Source organism: Galendromus occidentalis, unplaced genomic scaffold (assembly GCF_000255335.2).
Source record: "Galendromus occidentalis unplaced genomic scaffold, Mocc_1.1 scf7180000077475, whole genome shotgun sequence".
Taxonomy (NCBI): Eukaryota; Metazoa; Arthropoda; class Arachnida; order Mesostigmata; family Phytoseiidae; genus Galendromus; species Galendromus occidentalis.
This window is the reverse complement of record NW_003805463.1, coordinates 624146-644375: the sequence shown is the minus strand read 5'-3', so window position 1 is coordinate 644375 and position 20230 is coordinate 624146. Positions and strand designations below refer to the sequence as shown.

The window sequence follows — 20230 nt, the reverse complement described above, 5'->3', positions numbered from 1 at the left end:
GCGAGGAAAGGTTTCTGATAGCTTTGTAAATTGATTGGCGCCTATGATCTGGAAACCTCCCAGGTAAGTTCGCCGCGAATGCTCACAGCTATCTAATTGAACCTGTCCCTCGCCATCAACGGCAGTGATATCGGCATCCCCTGAATCTGACAAATTAGACTTGCGCTGGCAGATAATAATCGCCTCTGTCGCAATTTATTCTCTGGTGCTTTACATATATTGAGCTGAGGGAGCTGATAAACCTTGTTCCGTTCTCTCTCGCTGTTCACATCTATTTACATGAGTGTTGGAAGTCCATCTCTAGCTCTATTCGCTTCCCCGTGTTCATCAGTCGAGCCTCACTCAGGGCGGGGCCGATGAGCTGTAAACCTAGAGGGAGACCATTGCGCGATAGACGGCACGGTAAACTCAGAGCCGGAAGGCCCGCCAAGTTCGCGGGTTGAGTACAATAGTCCTCGAGGGTCGCCCTCGTTCGATTGTCCTTCTTCGACTAGAAACGGAATTTTGCTTTAGCCCGATGACAAACGTCAAACTTTCATGTTGTCAATATCGCTTATCGGTTCTGGAAAAGTTACCCATTCGGAGTAGAGAATCGCTTCAGTCAGCGTGACTGGTGCGAGAAGAAGATCTACATTCCGGAAGACAGTCTCGAAGTCCGAATAGATCAGACGTCGTAGGCGCATGGCTTGTCTGAAGAACTTGTCGTAGTTGCCCTTCAGGAGGAAGAAATTTCCCGATAGAATTCGTCCCCTGACAACGTCGCTGAAACCTGAAACCCGAGAAATCGAGCCCGTAACCAAATGCAGCTGGGTTTTCCTCGATTCGTTCCTGGTCTGCAACTTTCGACGATCCACTCAACCGACCTTTGAGGCGGGTTTCTGCGAAGAGATCCTCTGTTGACTCCATGCTTTCCGTGCGACAGCCGAATTCAAGCCCATCGTAGCAGGCCAAGTTAGATGCTACGTCGCAGCAATTGAGAACCGAATAACATTGCAGCGAATATTGGGTGTGCGGAAGGCTTACGGCGACGACCTATGGGACGATCAAGTTCTCGAGTCTTCCCGGCTCAATCCACTCACTCGTTGTCGATACATATTTGATGATGACGGGAAAAGAAAGCTCCGGGAGAAATGCAAGAAAGGATCGTCCCCTACCTCACAGCCGAGTTTCTCGAGCAGATCGGCCACATCTGTCCACAGCTTTATGACCTCATCTTGCATCCCGGGGCAGTGGTACTCTTGTGGAATCCCGACCTTTATTTTCGAGAAGGGAGAATAGTATTTTTTTCGTCTTCCTATCAGCCAGCAAGTTTATGTCTCGCTTACCCGGATCCATAGACATGAGATGACCTACCCGGAGACCATTCAGAGCGGGCTCATCGTGGAGTTTCAGGCCCGAAAAATTCGTTCGAATGGTGGTCGAGTCGAGAGGATCGACTCCAGCGCAAATTGAGAACATCAGCGCAAGATCGTCGATTGTGAGCCCGATGAGACCCGGGACATCGAGCGAGTGCGTCAGCGGAATTAGGCCGTGCCTTGACAGTGCTCCGTAGGAAGGTTTCAGAGCGAATACTCCACATCTAGCGCTAGGGTTTCGGACCGAGCCTCCCGTGTCGGAGCCCACCGCTCCGAAACAAGTGCCTGACGCCACCGCAACCGCTGAACCTCCGCTAGATCCTCCGGTGATGTAGAAATCCCCAGCGATGCTTTCTCCTGCACGTTCGTATCTGGAGGTTCCAAGGGGGGATTCGATGATCTTTCCGAGCTCTCTCCAGAATCCATGAGTTCTGCGGTCATGCAGAAGCACACCACCCTGAACTGATTGGCACTACAAAATTCATCACCTCCAAGGATTTTTGCTGGGACCGAAACGACTATCTGTGGCGCCGGCACCCATGGCGAACTCATCCATATTCGTTTTCCCGATGACGATCGCGCCGGACCGTTCCAGGCGTTGTATCACAGTGGCAGTATACCTGCATTTCCGAGGATTTCATTAAGAAAAGGTTTGCCTCATCGTTGAAGACGATTTCCGCTCAGTTCAGTGATCAGACATAAGAGCATCCAGGACATCATTCCAAGGGCCTCACGGGATGAGTACGAGAGAGCTTACCTCGGCACGAAATCTTCCAGCATTTTCGAAGCGCATGTCGTGCGCACACCGGCAGTGCAGAAGTTATCCTTGACAGCGATTGTGACTCCGTCCAACGGAAGGATTTTCCCGCTCTCGCATCTGTGACCACGAGGAGAGGATGAAAGCCTCGAGAAACGGGGACGGATTTCGCCAATGCATGACAATACGTCTCCCGAGCATAACGTACCGCTTATCTCCTTGACGCGCGCGAAGTCTCGCTTTCTCTTCCACAACTGTTATATAAGCGTTCAACTCCTCGGTCTGCTTGATTCTCTGGAGCGAAGCTGCGCAGATCTGATGGCAGAAGAAAATCTTCGAAGTCTCCCTAAATGAATTCGCGATAGCGACACGGAATTGTCACGAACGCTCTTCAGAAGAGGAGGATTATCTGTCTCAAGGGGGGGTTCTAGAGGGAACGGTTACGGTTGGCAGGGGTTATCATTCCGGTAGCTTCAATCCCGGCGGTCGCAGACCAAGCTCACCTCAGACGGCAGCAGCGTTCGTGCCGCTAATCCCCTCGCCACGCTCCCAATCCCGTCCACCAACATCTCAGTCGAGCTGCCGGAACCGTTGTGCGCGGATAACCTTTGGGAACGATAAAGTCAGATATGGCTCGTCGCCTCGTCTCCGTACGTTCCTTGCTGAGCTCCAGTAGAATCCCGCTTATCTCATGATCATCTGGAGGAATACACTCCGACCGCATGCGCGAGTTCGAATTCCAAACTGAATCCCTAGGAGGGGGAAGGGGTCTCGAATAGGAAACGTACGAAGGTTCGGTTACCGCATTCCAGCTTCCGATTCCTTCCACATTCGTGTTTTCCTCCCTCAAACTCGACCTCCTATTCAGCGATGCGAATCTATATCTCTGAGTCTATACAACCCGTTCATGGGTTCTCCAGAGGACACGTAGAATGGCGAACACACCTAGATTCGGGGACGAATTTCTCAGATCAAGGCAAGCTCCAATTCAGTCTTTCTCATAGCTGTGGGGGCCGAAGAGGGGGACCGCCGAAATTCTGAACCGGCGAGCAGCGCTTCTAAGGACGACGATCACCCATTGTGCTGTTGAGCTATCCAAACAGAGGGCTGCGCAGGCGGGAGAGAGTGCGGTGGCGAAACGGTACCCTGGAGAGCGCTGGTCAGAGGGAAAGCATGCGCATGAACAGAGTCCCTCAGATCGTTCGCCAATTTGTCTCTGAGAGGTTCCGAGTCGAGTAAGTAGAGTATGTCAATCGAGAGTTCTCAGATTTCGTCGAAGGATGAATAATACATAGAACATATCCACGGCCGTCGCTGCATAATCCAATGGACTTTATTCAATGTCATGCCTTCCTATGGAAGGAACACGGTCGATTGCGACACCTATGTAGCTAGTCGCCGAATATAAAACTAAGTCAGCCTTCAGTGTTATCACGAAATAATCTGGGACTAGGTAATCGATGTCGTCTCGGATGCAGGTCTGCCGTGGCGAGAGAATTTTCCTCATGTCAGGTGACTCTTGGAGATCACGAGGGGATTCAGTGGGACATGTAAATCTTTCGCATGCCCCTCCTGAGCTTCGATGGAATCTTCCAGATCACATGAAACCGTTTCATTGGACTTCCTAATGGCCAGAACTGTGATTTCGGTCGTTTTGTCGCGTATTCGTAACTACGTACTCACAATTATACTTATTAGTCTACACGAGTTTAACATCGATGCCTCCTCTAGCGGGTCAACTCGCCATCCTTCGAAGATGAATATTTTTACTTTGATCAGCACAATGCAGAGACTCGTTGCCTACGATAAATTGCAGGGCTGATGAGCGCGTTGACTCTCGGGAGGCGGTCGAAAACGTCGATTCCCGATACTCCTAATCAGAACCTGGATCGCTCATTCCATTGAGACTTTCACGCGGCTCAAACCCTAGCTGCGTACAACCGTATCTCGTCGAACATCAATTTCTTTATGGTTTCCCTTGGTAGATTATCGATCTCCATTTCAGCAGTGAAGGGGGTTCCCGCCACTGGTTCATCCGCGGGATCGTAGTATTGCTCGAGATAAGGATGGGCCAGAGCTTCCTCGACCGTTATCCTGAGAAGGGTTACGGGGTAGCTAAGTCTTTATCCTTGATCCATCCCGGCACTCGACCGGAATGCTCGGAACTCATTGCGGTGGAGGATGAACTTACCTTTTGACTGGATTGAAAGTCAGCAGCTTCGCCAGAATATCGAGAGTGGACGAATCCGCCGACGGATAGAGTCTATGACGTGGGAGGGAGAAGGAACAGTTGATGAAAATGTTGATACAGATCGTATCGCCCATGATCTACCCTTCCGGGAATTTCACCTGGCCAAAGCAAGTCATGCTTACCGAGTCCAAGAAATCTTGGGTTTGGCCGGTAAGCTCTGGATATATGTACGAGCTCTCTGATTCGGTATGATATTCAGATCGTCGGCGCTCGGCGTTCCAAGAACGGCGAGGATGTGGCTGAGCTGATCGAGGTAATGTTTGCCCGGGAAAATAGGTTTGTTCGAGATCATTTCGGCTAGGATACACCCCACGCTCCAGATGTCAATCGCCTTGGTATAGCTGAAATTATGAAACACCACGGTGTTGAATCGTCTGCACGATACATGATGGAATGAATATTCCTTTCCTTATGATTCATAGATAACCGGAGGTTGTCCTCGGTGAGCCTCTAGCCGGGCTGGTATTATGAATGCTCACCCTCGCGAATTCAGCATAATTTCAGGAGCACGATACCAGCGAGTTGCCACGTACTCCGTTAGGAAACCTCTGTGATCCAGCTGGGGATCGGCAACTCGCGCCAATCCGAAATCGCAGATTTTCAGATCGCACGAAGAGTTGAGCAGCAAATTACTGGGCTTCAGGTCGCGATGCAGAACATTCGCTGAATGAATGTACTTCAAGCCGCGGAGGATTTGATAGAGGAAGTAGCAAACGTGGTCGTTCGATAGCCTCTGATGCTTGAGGAGTTTGCACATATCCGTGTGCATGAGACACTGGAAAGAGTGAAGGGGCTGTCCTTCATCGTTTCTCAACCTCAATAATGGATTGTCACGCAAGGCTTTCTCGAGATTGTCTTGAAAGGGTTTGCGCTGTGGAATCGGATCCATTCAGGACTGGTTTCAATCACGAACTTCCTCCGTCATCCCGGACGGAACCCATTCAGAGTGGAGGTCTTTAACCGGAGTTTGCCTTGTGTGCCTCCTGCCTTGTGTCTCTATCGAGCTCAATCAGCTGACTTTGACAGCTCGCCGACGGGATCTCGGCGGCATGAGCTCACCTGGACGATGTAGATATCCCTCATGAGGTCGACGGTCGGGGCTCCGAGGAGGTCTCGGATATCGATGATGTTCTCATGCGTGAAGCGAGTGAGAATTCTCATTTCCCGCAAGGTCCGCTGGCAGTAGGTTTGGTGTTCGAAAGGGGAAATTTTCTTGATCGCGACGCTCTCGCCCGTGACTGTGTCTCTCGCAGATCTGGAAAGTAGAGCCCGAAATATTCCTTGGTCACGGATTCCAGCTTGCGACAAGATCTCGAATTCGACAACTTCCTGCTACCCCAGAATAATCACTTCCCACAGTCGGCCAAGAGTTCACGAATGAAGGAGGAATAGCGCTCTTCTCCGCGCGGACGAGAGACTGAGCGAGACTCCGGTCCCGATCTAGGCTCCCTCATATCTTTAGAGTTTTTCCGTAGGGGAATGCTGGGCAGAACAGAACTTATAGCCCCGTCGGGATAAACCAAATGAGAATGGCTCCACAGCAACTTGATGTGTGAGCCAAGACGACTCGCGAGCTGCGAAGCCATTCATTCTGGACCGAACTCCCGTGGAGGCTCCCGGTGGCCTCGATGTCTCCGGGGCTCACGAGGACCATTTTCGTCCACGTGCTCGGAGCAAAACCCGATTGGCCGTTCCCACAAGAGATCCCGAGAGAGCGCGGATCCGCACAGCTGCGGTATATTGCCCTATGCACATCCCATGGAGACAGCGGACATTTTTGACGCCTACTCCCGCTCTTCATCTCTGCAAATTGTCACCATAGCTCGCGGAAGAGCAATTATTCTCGAGCAACATTAATTTCATCTCGGCTGAGCACGATGATGATACCGCAGCCTGATTGAACCGATTCCATACAGCAGGCTGTTTCAAAGTTCTCTCCGGTCGGAATTATGCCCCATATCCAGTTCTGCTGCGCCTTCGTCCGGCAACAATGATGCCACTGTCGGTGAATCCGGTCCGGAAGAACAATCACCGCAAGGAAATCCTACGAATTGTAGGTGATAGGTGGATGGGGGACTCTCTTATAGAGATGCGGAACGCCCCCAACGGTTGCATGAACTACTGTGATTATGCTCTTTCCAGAATGGAGCATAAGGATTGGGAAGCGAATCAAAGTGGGGGAGGTGCTCGCAATGGTTCACATCATCTCCTCTGTGCGGCTCAAAATCGATGCTCGAACATGGATCGCTGAAAGCTCGGCGAGAAATCGCCTCCCTCGCTGGACTTTTTCCAACCGCGCACTGCGCTCTAACTGTTCGAGCGTCCGTCGAATGCGCCAGATTCGCCTGCTCCCGGATCATCGGTGAGCGGTGTAGTCACCCACTCAGCTCTATGAAACTTATGCCTAGGAGAATTGATTCGCGACACTCACACGACAACTCCATAGGCTCCTTCGCCTATATAGGTGAGACTTCTGTAGCGCGGGCCGACTTCGAAGGCTTGACCCTTCACGTACTCGACGCAAGACATCACCACGGTTGTTGTGGGAATGCGGGGAGATTTCACCTACGATACACTGGGAGGGGAGCCTCTTCTGAATTCTATGATCGAATATATTTGGAATGTTCCTTCGGCAGAACAAAATGGCTGTCATCAGGGCAAGGCTCAACTGCGTCCCTTGTCGTCCGACCGTACGGTAAAACACTCCACAAGTGGTGTCAGGATCGCTGTTTTGGTTCTGGAAGAAAAGTCAGTTAGGGAAGGAACTCCGCACAGCTCAACGGCAGGAGATCGTGGGAAGCGCGGCTCCCTTTCCTCGGGCTCTCCTCTGGAGCGGATCGCTCCTTATCATTGATTCGCTCGTCCTTAGCAGATGCCCTCCCTGTCGGTCGGTAACCTTCGGACAATCGGAATGGTTGCCTGTCCTGTCACGGCATGGTCTCATCGCGCTTCTCATCGGAGACTCATCCCCCTTCGTATAATGAAACTTTCGGATTTCTCAGTCGTTTGGGAGCGGCTGGGGATTCTGCAGGCCTACGCCATGTGTTCCCGTGGAGTCCTGAGAGGATTGCCCATGGACAGTCTTCATTTCGTAGGAGCCGCAAAAACCGTGTTTTCCCGGGGTATCCGCCGTCCCGGACGAGCCATTGCAGGATTTTCGGATTCACATACGCATGGGTTTAACTTCATGTCTGCACTCCGAATCCGGAGTGAGGAGAATTCCACTTGCAGATGCGAGGTTTCTCCGACGAGTATTCAGGGCAGCAATAGCGCGGCGTCGTCTCGTGGGATTGACGGCGGCCTCCGTTTGCCCCTGACTGATTTTAGATTAGGGCATGCAAGAGCGTAAGCGTGCGCCTAAGAGGCCACCCTCGCGGCAGGGGATAACGCTCGAGTTGCTCAATCAAGATTTACGGTGAGGGCTTTGAGGAAAGATGAACATTCCGTTCTAAAGCGAGAACAGAGGGGATATCATCTTTGGATCAATTAGGGGATTTTCCTTTCGCGAAGTGCCATGTCAGGAGGATGTAGCTCCTTGACCGGAAGGAAAAGCTACGTTACGTCGTTCGGAGACCCGATCACATAAGGAATATTTGACCACGCTCTCTTATCCCGTCTTACTCGATACGGCTAAAGATGCCTTCAGAATTTCTCGGTGAGATAGCACCAACCCGGCGAGTGTTTCACAATCACTGAGAACCGTAGATATTCCTGGACAAGAACGGACTCGGACTAGATTCGTACCCCCTCCTCCTCCTCCTCTTATCAGGAGACTGCCCCATCGAGCATATTCCACAATATATTTCTCTGAACGACGATCATCGCTTCTTGTCCGTCTGAGTTCCGAATCCCTTCGCCACTTGCGGAACATAATGGAACAAAGTCTTGAAGAGTCTTTCTCTGACGAAAACGTCGACGTATTTCCGGAAAGTGAGCTTCAGGAACTCAAGCACTTCCTGGAATATATCTGGGTCCAACGTTTCGTAGGGTCGACATCGTATATCGCCCGCGCCGAGTACCTTCAGCTGTAAGCGATGGAGGACCTCAGGAAAGTCATCAAAAAATGAGCACGTGGACTTACCATGGCATGAAGAAGGTAATGAACGCTCACTTCACCAGTCTTTATGCGCATATTTCCGCCCCGAATTATTTTCGTGTCACTGAGCAAGGTGATGTTCACTCGCGCTTCTTTCAGCCGACAGTAGAGCTCGTTATCGGAGGTCGAGAGACGTTTTCCTTTCATTTCAATTTGACTCAATTTGAGCGAGGCCAGAACACGTTTCGGGTTCTCTGGGGACCGAGGACACTGCATCGATCACTCTGTTTCGCAGATGCTTCATACTCAAGCGACGATGAAAGTCATTCCCGGGGAAATTAATTTCTCGAACCTTCGAGGAAGAGAGCCACGTCCCCACTTCGCTTGAGAAAATGCGTTTGAGAGAGTTTAACTTGATCTAACTCGAACCAGTCGTCGTAGGTTGACCGGATCAAATATTTGTATTGGTATGGGCCTTGTTGTTTCAAGGAAGCAGCAACCCGGTTAAGCACGTCATCGACATATTTGTTAGCAACCTCCACAGACATGACTGGAAGGAAATCGCGCCGAATTGTATTAGACTCAAGGCTGGAGGCAAATCCGCATTGGTCGTAAAGCGCATAAACGTATCGTCGCCAGCGAGATATGAAGGAGATTGTTGTACGAATCGAGTGGATGATCTCCTAGGGGGTGAATAGCTATCGCACCTGTATCAGCTGAGGTCCCGTCGTCGGAGCGCTCTGGGATAGTACTCTTAAGGCGGCCTGAAAGGAATTAAGATCGCTGCTTAGATAGAATGACTCGATATGGTTTAGACGACCCGGCCGTCCCGGCTCTAGACTACCACGCTTCTCTTGCAGCTCGAATACGTGCTGAGTGGACATGAGGTACAGAGCTTTCGATGGAGAGAAATTCTGACGACCAAAGACTATTCCTGAGAACTTCGCCCGTACCCGATTTGTCATTTCCGTCAGTCTCACTGCGGTGGCCTCTCTCTGAATTTCTTTGAAGAACAAAAACGGCCAGGAGCGTAAAAGTCAAGGCAAGTCCAATGACCAGGACAAGATAGTTGCTATTCCCATCCTCCGACTCATCCGAAGCCTCAGGCGAATCCAAATTATCGTCTTGCTTGAAAGCGTGGAACTATTTCCTGAGTTTGTAATCTCATTCCATGTTGATTGCAATGACGGAATGGGAAACTCCGACATTTACCATGCTGCATGCGGCCCTGACTCCGCCCCGATGCTTGTATTGTGGACGAGCTCCAGGTCGATAAGTCGAGACCGCAGCAGCAGCGAATCGGGAGCAATCTTCGTTTTTCGTCGTCGAGGTGAAAAAATCGAGACATGGGACTCGTGTTTTTTCCATCTTTTTCTCCCTCATTGTCGGCTCTAATTTGATGATCTCCGACTCCTACCACCGATTGCGACGGTTCGGGGAACTTTACCGGGCGGAAGCTGACCACGAGAGGTATCGCAGATGAGTCTCTCATGTTTGGGCTCAGAAAACAACGAATGCCGCAGCGGCTCGCGACGCGGAAGAATTGTCTGTCCTGAATCCGTGCGACCACCCCCCCCCTCGATGCCGAGACGAGGACCTGAACCTTATCCGAGAGATCCGCGAAAGCGTCAGAGATATCCAAGAGAAGTGAGCCACATGACTCTCTCGGGTTACGAATCCACTAGCCCCGAGGCGGCCGACCCGGGAATTTACTCTGTGGAGGTCAGTCGGGGCGTGGTCGCACCTCGATCGCAGAAACTGGAAAGGTCCAGCAGGAGAGCCAGCGCGAGGTCAAGGCGGTCTGCGTCCCTCGATCGCGCGAGAAGGTCGTCGCGGGCGCGATATTCCAACATTCTGCCTCGTTCAAGATCGAGGAAGGGGGCCAGAGCTGGAGGCTCTTACTCCCGACGGTCTCTGTCGCGTAGACGAGCTCGATCAGGTACCGAGTTTGGCTCATCGATTCCAATAGGGAGAAACTCGTCACCGACCCTTGGAGCTCATGATCCCCTTCGAGCATGTTCTTTCTTTCGGCGTTCGTCATGCTTTCAGAAACTCAAAAATATTCCGTTTCGTAGATGCGTCGGATCTGAGTCACATGACCATGGAAATCCTAACTCGAGCGACCAATCTCACCCGAGCAATCGAGAAACGAGAGGCGGAGCTCAAAAGAAGCAGCACCGCTAACGTACTGAGCTGCACGGCGAAAATCTTGGCCGTCATCTTAGTCGGGGTCCTCATAGCGCTGATGCTGTTCACGTCGATGCGTGATCTGATCTTGCCCAGTAGGTTTGAGGAAGTTACACCGGCGATAAGCTCTCATCGAAGAAATTGTGACAGCTTCCTTCTCCCATCTAGCCGCGACGACGGAGGCCGTGTGGCATTCAACGGAAGAAACTCAACAAACGGAAGAGGAGACTACAGGTAAGGACACGACGAGGTCGCCAAAACCTTGCCTGACGCTATCGATCCGAAAGTTTGGCTATTTTCTTTGAGATGACTCGCTCGCTGTTTCCCAGCCACCGAGCCTGAAGAGTACGAGTATGAAGACGCGGCGGGTGAGTTTAGACGGCAGAGCTTATGCTCGCGTGAGCGGAAGATTGGGAGGAACTTCGATCGACCAGAAGTCTGTACGTCGGCTTCATTTCTAAATTCATCCATCCTTTAACAGACATGGTTTCAACTTTTGACAGAGCCCTCGACGACTGCAGCCGGAAACTAGTGGAGAAGCTCCAGAATTGCTTCATTTCTAAGGAATTGCGGACAGTTTGCTATCGAGATTATTCTATAAAGGACTTCACGATGTGCAACCTCGGACTCGTCAAACGTGAAGGGCAACCTGTCGATGTAGACGGTGCTGATCTTCAGATGGCTGAACCATACTAAAAATATCACTCCGACCAAATTCTTGATCCTCTGGAAGCTCTCGGAGCGTAATTATCGAGTTGAACCAGAGACGTTGACGACGAACCCCCCTTCCAGACAAGATCAACTTCACGGCTACATATGTGAACATAACGTTGAGCGGTCGGCGTCCTGCCTTTCGGACACGGAGAGAAGTTAAACTGAAGTGCTTATCGACGAGCGTAGATCTTGTCATGTCGATGAAGCCGCCGGAAACAGCTAAGGGTAAAGCGCAGTTGGTCGCAATCAGGGTTCGTTCATCCTCGTTGCGCTGGTCCTGAAGTCTTCATGTGCTTCTGATCGTACCGAGACGGCGATGATTTAGGCCGGGTTCCTTACAGATAACGAAGTGGGGAAGAGTGATCTGTGAAGATCTCCAGAGCCGCCTCAGCAATGAAGATCTTGAGCGCATAATGAAAGGAGTCACGGCTTCGTTCAAGCTGCACGTTCAGCGATTCTTGTCGACGGAATTCGTGCCCGCCTTCAGAGAGTCCCTCTACTCTCTACTTCAGAGAGTAGAGAGCTAACATATTTCTGAATACGCTGTTCTCCGCCACACGGTTCAAGGATAACTGTGCTGAGGAGGAAACTTGCCTGCGAGACCGGTCGAAGGTTTGTCCCTCAAGGTTCGCTGATGCTCTACATGCTCGGCGATGGTTTTTCTCGATGGGGTAGAAACGACTCTGGCCTCGTTAAACTTGGTCGGTTCCGAATCATTGTAACTTTACGCAGCCCCATCAATGGTCAATTAAATTCCTGATTTGAATATTGAATGAAGCAATCATGATCACAATTCCGATAGAAATGCCCCGGAGCCATTGATATAATAAGGGCTCGATCTAACTCGACTTCCAAGCCGCGATCGCATGCTCCCCTGGTGTCGCTCAAGAGATGCCGAAGAGCCCCAGCTTCCACCGGCGACGGAAACGATCAGCGAACGGTTGACGTCCGGAAACAAGCCTTCTTCTCGTCAAACCGGATCGAGGTGCCCGTAGCGGGTTTTGGCGGGCATTTTTCGAAGCGTCGTCTGCCACCGGGGCCTCTCTCCCTATCACCACCGTTGAGCTCTTTTCGTCGGTTACCGTTGTGGCCGGAGCGGGACTCTCAGGAACCTGCGTCTATGCTATCCGTGGGGAGAAACTTCTGCTCTCTTCCGCGTACAAAGCTGACAATCCCGAATTCCGTCCCCATGTGAGAGTCGGCCTCGAGGGCGAAACAGAGAAGACCACTTGTGTTCCGCTGACGACGCTTCTAGACCTCCGGCATCGTCATGGGTGAAATTGAAATAGTGAAAAACCAGACTTTTGAAGTTGGTCCGCAATACAAGGATCTCGTCTATATAGGTGAAGGAGCCTACGGCATGGTCGTGTGAGTATTTTCTCAAGAGATGTCTGTGTCCAAATGGAATTCCCCTTTAGTTTGAGTGAAATTCGGAGCTCGGCTTAGCGCTTTCAATTGGACTCTCTCCGTGATCCTGAGGTTCTGGAGTGCTTTGTGGAATAATTCTTCCTGCGGTGAGCACCTGTTGCAATGACCTTGGGAAATGGTCCGTGCAAATTCAAAGCTTCGATAATTTGCATGTGAGCATCTTGAACCCTTTCCCGTCGCGGAGGAGAGAATGGCGGTTGAGCTGGGATTCTCACTTCGGAGGTTTACTAGTACCGAGACCATCGGGAGAATCTGCCGACGAAATTCGTTCCGTGACAGAGAAGACTGCAGAGAAAACAGCACCCTGGGATTTCTCGGACCGAACTTCCCGAGCCCCGTATCGAAGCTCATCGGAGTGCTCGAAGACGAGAATTCCGAATAGAAACAGAAATCCGTCTGCTGATAAGCTTTCTCAGGCGTCCCATAGGGCTAATGCGTCCCTTGTATTGAGTGATTCTCGCGAGCTCGATCGGTGCACCGGCCCAATCGACAAGTGTACGACCCACTGAGGAGGAAGGATCTCGACGATTTCTTCAGTTCTTGCTTCATGACGAAGCCGGCTCCAATCAGTGCCTCGACCCGACACTAACGGACCCGCTCGAGCCGAGACGACTTGCTCTACTCTAACTAAGACTTGGAGTCTGAGTCACGGATACGATCCCGTTGGGCAGTACCCTCCATCGGTGGCGTGGTGTCTTCGCTCAAATCGAACTTTGCATAAGCAATTACCAACTGGAGAAACTCAGATTCTGGAGATCTCGAATCGATCCGAGAGTCAAACTCAACAGGATGGGGGTGATCGAGGTGGTCAGGGGCCAAAATTTCGAAGTCGGACCCCGTTACGTAGATCTCGCCTATATCGGCGAAGGAGCATACGGATTAGTCATGTGAGTAGATGTTCCATATCCGCGCACATTGGACCTGTCGCTGGGAATGATTAGTTATCCACGATGCGCCCAGAATGAGAGGCTTCGCCTCTGGCTTCTCTAGTCTTCCCACGCTGCATAGTGAGTAGATCAGCGCAGCATCTCTCGAAGGCTGCCGGTCGATTTACGACGCTCGAATGCAGCCTCCGTGTTGCGAGTTCGCTGGAATGATTTCCGATGCCGCTTGCTGGAATGACTTCAGGGAGGATCTCGTTGTCGGGGGGCTATATCTCGTCCAGCGAGAGCAAGTTCCAACGAGGCAGCGTCGCTCGCGGCCTCGTCGTGCTCTGTGATAACCTTGTGGAGAACGGGAAGCCGGAACAATTTCGTTTCGTTCCTTCCGGAAAACTGATAAGGTCGAAAAGTGGGTTATCCTGGCTGATAATTCTGGGTCAACGAGTCCGCAGTCGGCTGAGCTGGTTTTCGTCAGAGACCTGGAATCGAGTGCAGATATACGCTCGCATACGACGATCGATTTCTCAAGCTCCTCTCGAGGAATGACGACAGTCGTCTGATGCAAGCTTCGATGTCCCTTGTCGGTACAGATGTGGAATTCGAGCCTAGATAGCTGGAATGACTTAAGAGATCGGCTGATTCCTTCCTGGATTGGAGGTTATTCCTGAGGGAGATTGGAATGAGCGCTCGACATGGAAAGCAAACCCCAAGTTCATTTACGAGGATCCTGATTCCTTAGTAGTGCGCAGATTTCTGTTATTTTGCCAACGTTCCCCCTGAGCCCTCTGATGGTATTGCAAACATAGATCTTCATGGCTGAATCGACTACATGTAACGGCTGTTTCGACCTGAGAGACGGGACGAGTCAAGCCATCCCTCGAGGATAGCTCAAATGGCCATGCGCAAGCGGATGGCCGGCTCGGAAAAGCTCGAGTTCTCCCCGCAATATGAGGAAGGCTGTCGCTATTCCTCCAACACCACATAGAGTAGCTGTGAGCTCGGACAGTTTTTCGGACATTCCTCATAGGAATTATCCAGGCGTCCGATGCACCCATACGACATGATCCATGTTAGATGAAATGGTTGTGTCGCCAATACTAATTCCGGGCATTCCTCGGCAGCTCTGCGAGAGACACCACAACCAATGAAAAAGTGGCGATCAAGAAAATTTCCCCGTTCGAGCATCAGACCTACTGCCAGCGAACACTGAGGGAAATTAAAATCCTGACGCGTTTCCGACATGAAAACATCATTGACATTCGAGACATCATCCGAGCTCCGACCATCGAACAGATGAAAGATGTCTACATTGTTCAGGTAAGCTGGAACTTCGGAGTACAAGGTTCATGGCCAGCGCCCTTCCCATTAAAATACTTCTGCAATTTACGCACAACTTATCGGTAAGCGAGGGTATGTTTCCGTGGATCGTGGAACTTCAATGCAGCCGGAGCTCCAAACTCCGTCGAACTCATCAGGGATTCCGTTTCTCCAATGTTTTAAGGCATATGAGGGATCACGGGGACTATAGGTACAAAGAGAAATCTTTTGTTTGCAAGGGTGCGAATATTCTCCTCACAGACGAAGCTCTCGAGTATCACGGGGTCGCTGGAGCTCCGATTGATATGCAGAGTCAGCGACGATAGCTCAGGGATTCGAATCGGCCGCCTCTGCGACAGTACATTCCGCCGCGCCTTACGATGTGTCTTGTGGAATTTCCCTTCCCCGATCCTTCAGGAGTCTGACCTTGGAATATTTTGCTCCCTCTTGCAGTGTCTCATGGAGACGGATCTGTATAAACTCTTGAAAACTCAGAGGCTGTCCAACGATCACGTCTGCTATTTCCTCTATCAAATCCTCCGAGGACTCAAGTATATCCACTCTGCGAATGTTCTGCATCGAGATCTCAAACCAAGCAATCTGCTCCTGAACACCACCTGCGACTTGAAGATATGCGATTTCGGGCTCGCTCGTGTCGCTGATCCCGATCATGATCACACGGGTTTCTTGACTGAGTACGTTGCCACTCGGTGGTACCGTGCTCCTGAGATCATGTTGAATTCGAAGGGGTGAGTTCTCTTGCATCGTCTGCAATACTGGAAACGATGAATATCGTCGGAGGGATACTTTCCGAGGACGGTATTTGGCTATCTGCCGATCGAAAGGAGCTGTCGGAAATTCGTTAATCGTTTTTCTCCGATCAGTTACACGCAGTCGATAGACATGTGGAGTGTTGGCTGCATCCTCGCAGAAATGCTCTCGAATCGACCCATCTTCCCTGGAAAGCATTATCTGGATCAGCTGAACCTCATCCTGGGCATTCTTGGTTCTCCTGGCCACGAGGATCTGAGCTGCATCATAAACGACAAGGCTCGCTTGTACCTACAGAGTCTTCCGGTTAAGCCGAGAATTCCATTCCAGAGGTGAGATTGTGCTCGTCCCCCTTCTCGAGTTTGCCCAGAACCGACTATATCGAGAGGGCGTCATTTCGACCCCAATCTTCCATTGCAGATTATATCCCGATGCAGACCCCAAAGCCTTGGACCTCCTCGACAAGATGCTAACATTCAATCCCGCGAGACGGTGAGTAATCAACACGAGTCAACTCGATCAAGGGAGCGTCTTCCCCATCCAACGGAGATCTAACGCGGCCCTTTTCTGTGTTTCGGCAGGATCACAGTGGCTGATGCGCTGGCTCATCCATACTTGGAACAGTACTACGATCCAGCGGATGAGCCTGTCGCCGAGGAACCTTTCAAGGTCGAGATGGAACTCGATGATCTTCCGAAAGAGAAACTCAAGCAGCTCGTCTTCAACGAGACGAATTCGTTCAAGGCTCGAACTGATGGCGCTCGTTAGTAGAAGTGTAATTCACGAGAAGCCTCGGCGATGATTCTGACAATCGCTCGTTTGTTCCATTACAATATCTGGATAATAATGTAGAAATGGTGGCTCATTTGAGCACGATTCAACCAACGGATATGGGAGATCGACCTCCACTCTGTTGTATAGTGTATATTTGTAAAATGGAACGATTGTTCATAGCGTTTCGAGGTCTGCAGTATTTGTTCTCTATTGTACCATAATTGACGCTTACTTAACGTAGCGCTTCGATCTGTTCAAAATGAAGGACATTCGACTTGGAAAGCCGCAGGGTCGCGTAGTCATTTTCGAGCAATGATCTAGTTATGTCTCAAGTGTTTCATAGGGGGACGGTCTCACTCTTCCATCTAGATCCAGAGCCCCACCATTCGTGGACTAGTACGCCTGAAGGCTCGGGGTGCGATCGACTGATGTCTCTTCCGCCGTTGCGTTGCTTGCGAATAACACGATTGAACTGTGGTGTGAGTTGTCGCGAAGCCGCTCTCAAAGCCGGGAGAATGACACATCTCCTAAATAAAGAAATTCTCGCTCCGATATCTGGCCTCAATATGTACAGTATGACTAGGGCTTGACTCTCGTCGCGGCTTTTTAGCCGGAAATTCGCAGCATTTCCAGGCTCCCACAGACTCTCTATGGGGGAACGGCCCGCAATGCGACGAACATTGCGGGCGCTCGATGAACTTATGTCGCCCAAAGGCATAGGTTAGGACGTCAGTAGCCTCCCAAGCTCAGCAGTGATTCTTCCAAATCCCATCTTCCCTCAATCCCGTGGATCATCACCCGCTGGAGCTGAAGGTTCCCCGTCGCAGACGGAACACTTCTCCGCTGATTTATCGACTCCGTCCACCATCATGGATCGCGAACGGAAATTACCGATCGCGGAGACCTACACCAGATTCGGAGCGAAACTCCGAAAAAACTGGACCGTAAACCCCAAGCGTCACCAGTCTGTCGGCGAGAATCCTAATCGTTGAATTGTATCAAGCCCCGCATGTGGAACGACATCGACTACCATAATTACTGCCTAATAATACTGAGTACCTAGGATCAAAACCACAAACTCTCACCTCAATGGTGTGAAATTTGACAGATGAGAAAGAGGGTAGTCCGATTCGGCGCGGAATCGTTCGAGATATCGTGAGATCCGAACGAGTCCGCCGAGAAAAACAGCGACATCACTTGGCAAGAGAAACCACCGAGAGATGAGACGTGGGATCTCGGATAGATCTCGATATCGAACGCCATTCCTTTCCCTTGGTCAAGAAAAGAGGTCGATCTTAAGCCGCATCCATGTAGTGATGAGGGAAATCCCGAGACCACCGGAGCTGCGCGTTTCGCTTCGGGATCTTCCCGTTCTCTCGACTCCGGTGCGTAGTTTGATCGCCAGCAATACGTAGCGAATCTTTATCGAAGAGACAGGTATGGCGAAAAATACCAGGCAGCCGGAGCGACGAAATTCGGATCGTGTGCCGGGCTCGAAGAAGGAGTCCACTGTCGCATCTCCTTCCCCCCGGCAGGCTGTACGATCAGCTTACGATCTTTATATCTTGTTATGTACCATCGATACCATTGTGCACTGCTCGACACACAACGGAGCCTCTCTTACTGCTTGGTGTACATCAGCCCAGTGCTCAGATTCTTGCGAGTTATGAGTTATGAGTCGCTCATCAGACCAGAGACCGCTGCACTGAAGTCTCGTTACAATATGTCTAACCCCATCCATGGGCAGAGATCTACTCTAAGGGTCGGATAGTCCATCAGAGAAGATCTCTGCCCATCTCTGAGTCCTTTGGCGTGGAAAGATCTGAATCGCGGTCAGATGACCATGGTGCGGTCGGCCTCAGTCAGGAAACGATCAGATCGTTCTGATCATGATGCGGAAGCAGCCCGTGAGATACATACTTGTTCCTTGTTTCATGACGGGTAATCCCTTTGAGAATTCATGAAGAACTATGATGAGCGTCGGGCAAATGGGATGAAATGACGGAGATGCCGAACATTCTGGAAGCTTCCGGGGATCTCATCGAAAGTCTCATCGGCGCAATTTTCATTGATTCAGGTCTCGACTTCACTATCACTTAAGACGTCTTCCGTAATCTGATCTGGGATCGAGATCTCGTCGGTACACTGGAGCAGCCTTCGTGGAATTCGATCTCGACACTTCAATAAAGTTGCCGAAGCGGTCGAGAAAGCTGCTATCCGACAATATCGGCTTGTAGAAATCGTTCTCCATGTAAATAGCCAGCGTTTCAGTTTTCTTTCGAGATATCAGAAGAACGCTAAGCTCATATTGGCTAGGATGGCTCTGGAGATTTGTCAAGCTCTGAAAAGTTTTCTGTGACGATAGCGGAGCTGCTAAGTGCGCATCATGGACCTTCTATCCGAGTCTCCTGGGATTCCCTTGCTCCCCATTGAGCGAGTCTCATTTCTCATTTCAATTGGGAGAGAAGCTGCAAAATTTTCGATGGTTCATCTGGGGCCGAGCTTTACATGCCTGGAATAACAGAGGCTTGACAGGAGTTGGAGAATCGCTGCGGTACGGTTCTACGGGCTACGGACACTGGCCGCAATAGGTGTAGCCGGACGCACTGCAGACCACAATGACAATAAATCATGACACCATTCCGTCTACCGGTTTCATCAAAACATCGCGCAGTCGTCAGCGAGTATTCAAAAAACCTGAGTTCTCGTGGAAAAACCGATCGTTCCATCGTCGAGAGGCATCACCGGAGTGGCATCGAAACATACCATGGCCTGTACAGGTATTCATGGATGCCAGTGCCAAGACCGATGAAGATTCTGGTGGGCGAAGACAACTCCAATCGATGGCAAGATTTCGTCCAAACGTTCGCCGATTACGCTTCAGTGGACGAACTCTACATGGAGGCACCCGCGGTACAAATAGCCAAGTTCAGAGCGGTTTTCGGTGATGAGAACAGGTCAGTCATACGGAACCTCGAGTCAGAACCAGTCGCGAACGACGAGGCAGACGAGCAGGGCCTAGCACCACGCAAGGGATTAGAACATATCTTCAACGCCCTCGAACAACGCTTCAAATCACACCGTAATGTGATCTACCAGCGATTTCGCCTCTACAGATTGGAGCGAGCAAGCAAGAGACAGCTAGGGATTTCTACGACAGGGTCGGTGAACAGTTGAAGAAGTGCGCGTTCAATCACGACAAGAGAGAAACGCCGAGAGACATCCTTATTATCGGAACCAGCCACGCCAAGGCCCAGGAGGCTCCCTCCAGGGAGGATCACGCGAAACTTGACGCTCAGAGTGCGTTTCGGATGATTGGACAACGGAAAAACGGTGAACGCGACTACGCGACTCCCAGTGTATCGTGCCTGGTGACACGGTTCGCTTTGCTGAAAGGATTCGAAAACAGAACATTCACATTATAGCTGCCTCCGACCCTTAGCTGCCCGGCTAACGCCACGTTTTCGCGCACTGGTGAGGAAAAAAAAACGGTCGTTTCGGCTCTCGAGCCTGTTCCGGCGAGAACGTGGAGTGCAGAACGGTGTGAGGTGCTGTGGGAGCAGAGGCTTTGCAGTGCTCGGGGAGTCTTTGGAGCAGACCCCGCTTTTTGGAGGGACCGAAGTCGAAGGGAGGGACCTCGTGTTTGAACTTACGGTGAAAAGCACAGTAAGTATCAGACCCTTCTCGCAAGAGTGAACGGGGGTGATTCAGAGGAACCGCCAAACCGACTCTCCCGCTGAGAAGAGACCCAGTCCTGTC

The 20230-nt window shown here is 51.0% G+C and overlaps 4 protein-coding genes across 5 annotated transcripts; 1 reads left to right on the top strand and 3 right to left on the bottom strand.

Moving 5' to 3' along the window:
• Window positions 1–172: 172 nt before the first annotated feature.
• Window positions 173–2916, bottom strand: GatA (glutamyl-tRNA(Gln) amidotransferase subunit A, mitochondrial). Its single transcript, XM_003744795.2, has 9 exons — window positions 2616–2916; window positions 2321–2427; window positions 2113–2232; window positions 1844–1975; window positions 1354–1726; window positions 1155–1253; window positions 864–1032; window positions 576–769; window positions 173–490 (listed from the first exon to the last, which is right to left on the bottom strand). The coding sequence occupies exons 1-9, from the start codon at window positions 2679–2681 to the stop codon at window positions 272–274; spliced, it is 1479 nt and encodes a 492-aa protein (XP_003744843.1). The 5' UTR covers window positions 2682–2916; the 3' UTR covers window positions 173–271.
• Window positions 2917–4031: 1115 nt separating this feature from the next.
• On the bottom strand, window positions 4032–6892 carry LOC100904767 (mitogen-activated protein kinase ERK-A-like). The gene is made up of 6 exons (XM_029111873.1): window positions 6795–6892; window positions 5423–5618; window positions 4843–5138; window positions 4486–4704; window positions 4304–4375; window positions 4032–4206 (listed from the first exon to the last, which is right to left on the bottom strand). Exons 1-6 carry the CDS (start codon window positions 6890–6892, stop codon window positions 4032–4034), a joined length of 1056 nt encoding a protein of 351 aa, XP_028967706.1.
• Window positions 6893–8163: 1271 nt separating this feature from the next.
• Window positions 8164–10440, bottom strand: LOC114828297 (uncharacterized). Its single transcript, XM_029111872.1, has 5 exons — window positions 10302–10440; window positions 9107–9163; window positions 8752–8949; window positions 8445–8653; window positions 8164–8319 (listed from the first exon to the last, which is right to left on the bottom strand). Exons 1-5 carry the CDS (start codon window positions 10438–10440, stop codon window positions 8182–8184), a joined length of 741 nt encoding a protein of 246 aa, XP_028967705.1. The 3' UTR covers window positions 8164–8181.
• Window positions 10441–12432: 1992 nt separating this feature from the next.
• Window positions 12433–16967, top strand: LOC100904475 (mitogen-activated protein kinase 1). 2 transcript variants are annotated; one of them, XM_018640151.1, is made up of 6 exons: window positions 12433–12668; window positions 14731–14926; window positions 15380–15675; window positions 15811–16029; window positions 16118–16189; window positions 16279–16967. In XM_018640151.1, exons 1-6 carry the CDS (start codon window positions 12571–12573, stop codon window positions 16463–16465), a joined length of 1068 nt encoding a protein of 355 aa, XP_018495667.1. In that variant the 5' UTR covers window positions 12433–12570; the 3' UTR covers window positions 16466–16967. The 2 variants fall into 2 exon arrangements, with proteins under 2 accessions (XP_018495667.1, XP_003744922.1); XM_003744874.2 differs by lacking the exon at window positions 12433–12668 and adding an exon at window positions 13518–13615.
• Window positions 16968–20230: the final 3263 nt, after the last annotated feature.

Bases quoted from the DNA above. Each gene is read 5' to 3' on its own strand.
- GatA (XM_003744795.2), bottom strand. From the start codon at position 2,681: ATGTTGGTGGACGGGATTGGGAGCGTGGCGAGGGGATTAGCGGCACGA. The intron at 2,233-2,320 runs GTACGTTATGCT...TCGTGGTCACAG, and splicing joins GCGCGTCAAGGAGATAAGCG to ATGCGAGAGCGGGAAAATCC. The intron at 1,033-1,154 runs GTAGGGGACGAT...ATCGTCCCATAG, and splicing joins TCGAGAAACTCGGCTGTGAG to GTCGTCGCCGTAAGCCTTCC.
- LOC100904767 (XM_029111873.1), bottom strand. From the start codon at position 6,892: ATGTCTTGCGTCGAGTACGTGAAGGGTCAAGCCTTCGAAGTCGGCCCG. The intron at 4,376-4,485 runs GTAAGCATGACT...CCCACGTCATAG, and splicing joins CCCAAGATTTCTTGGACTCG to ACTCTATCCGTCGGCGGATT. The intron at 4,207-4,303 runs GTAAGTTCATCC...AACCCTTCTCAG, and splicing joins ACTTTCAATCCAGTCAAAAG to GATAACGGTCGAGGAAGCTC.
- LOC114828297 (XM_029111872.1), bottom strand. From the start codon at position 10,440: ATGACGAACGCCGAAAGAAAGAACATGCTCGAAGGGGATCATGAGCTC. The intron at 9,164-10,301 runs GTAAGAGCCTCC...AATTCCTTTCAG, and splicing joins CGCGACAGAGACCGTCGGGA to GCCGCCTTAAGAGTACTATC. The intron at 8,950-9,106 runs GTGCGATAGCTA...ATTTCCTTCCAG, and splicing joins CGGGACCTCAGCTGATACAG to TCATGTCTGTGGAGGTTGCT.
- LOC100904475 (XM_018640151.1), top strand. From the start codon at position 12,571: ATGGGTGAAATTGAAATAGTGAAAAACCAGACTTTTGAAGTTGGTCCG. The intron at 12,669-14,730 runs GTGAGTATTTTC...ATTCCTCGGCAG, and splicing joins GGAGCCTACGGCATGGTCGT to CTCTGCGAGAGACACCACAA. The intron at 14,927-15,379 runs GTAAGCTGGAAC...TCCCTCTTGCAG, and splicing joins AAGATGTCTACATTGTTCAG to TGTCTCATGGAGACGGATCT.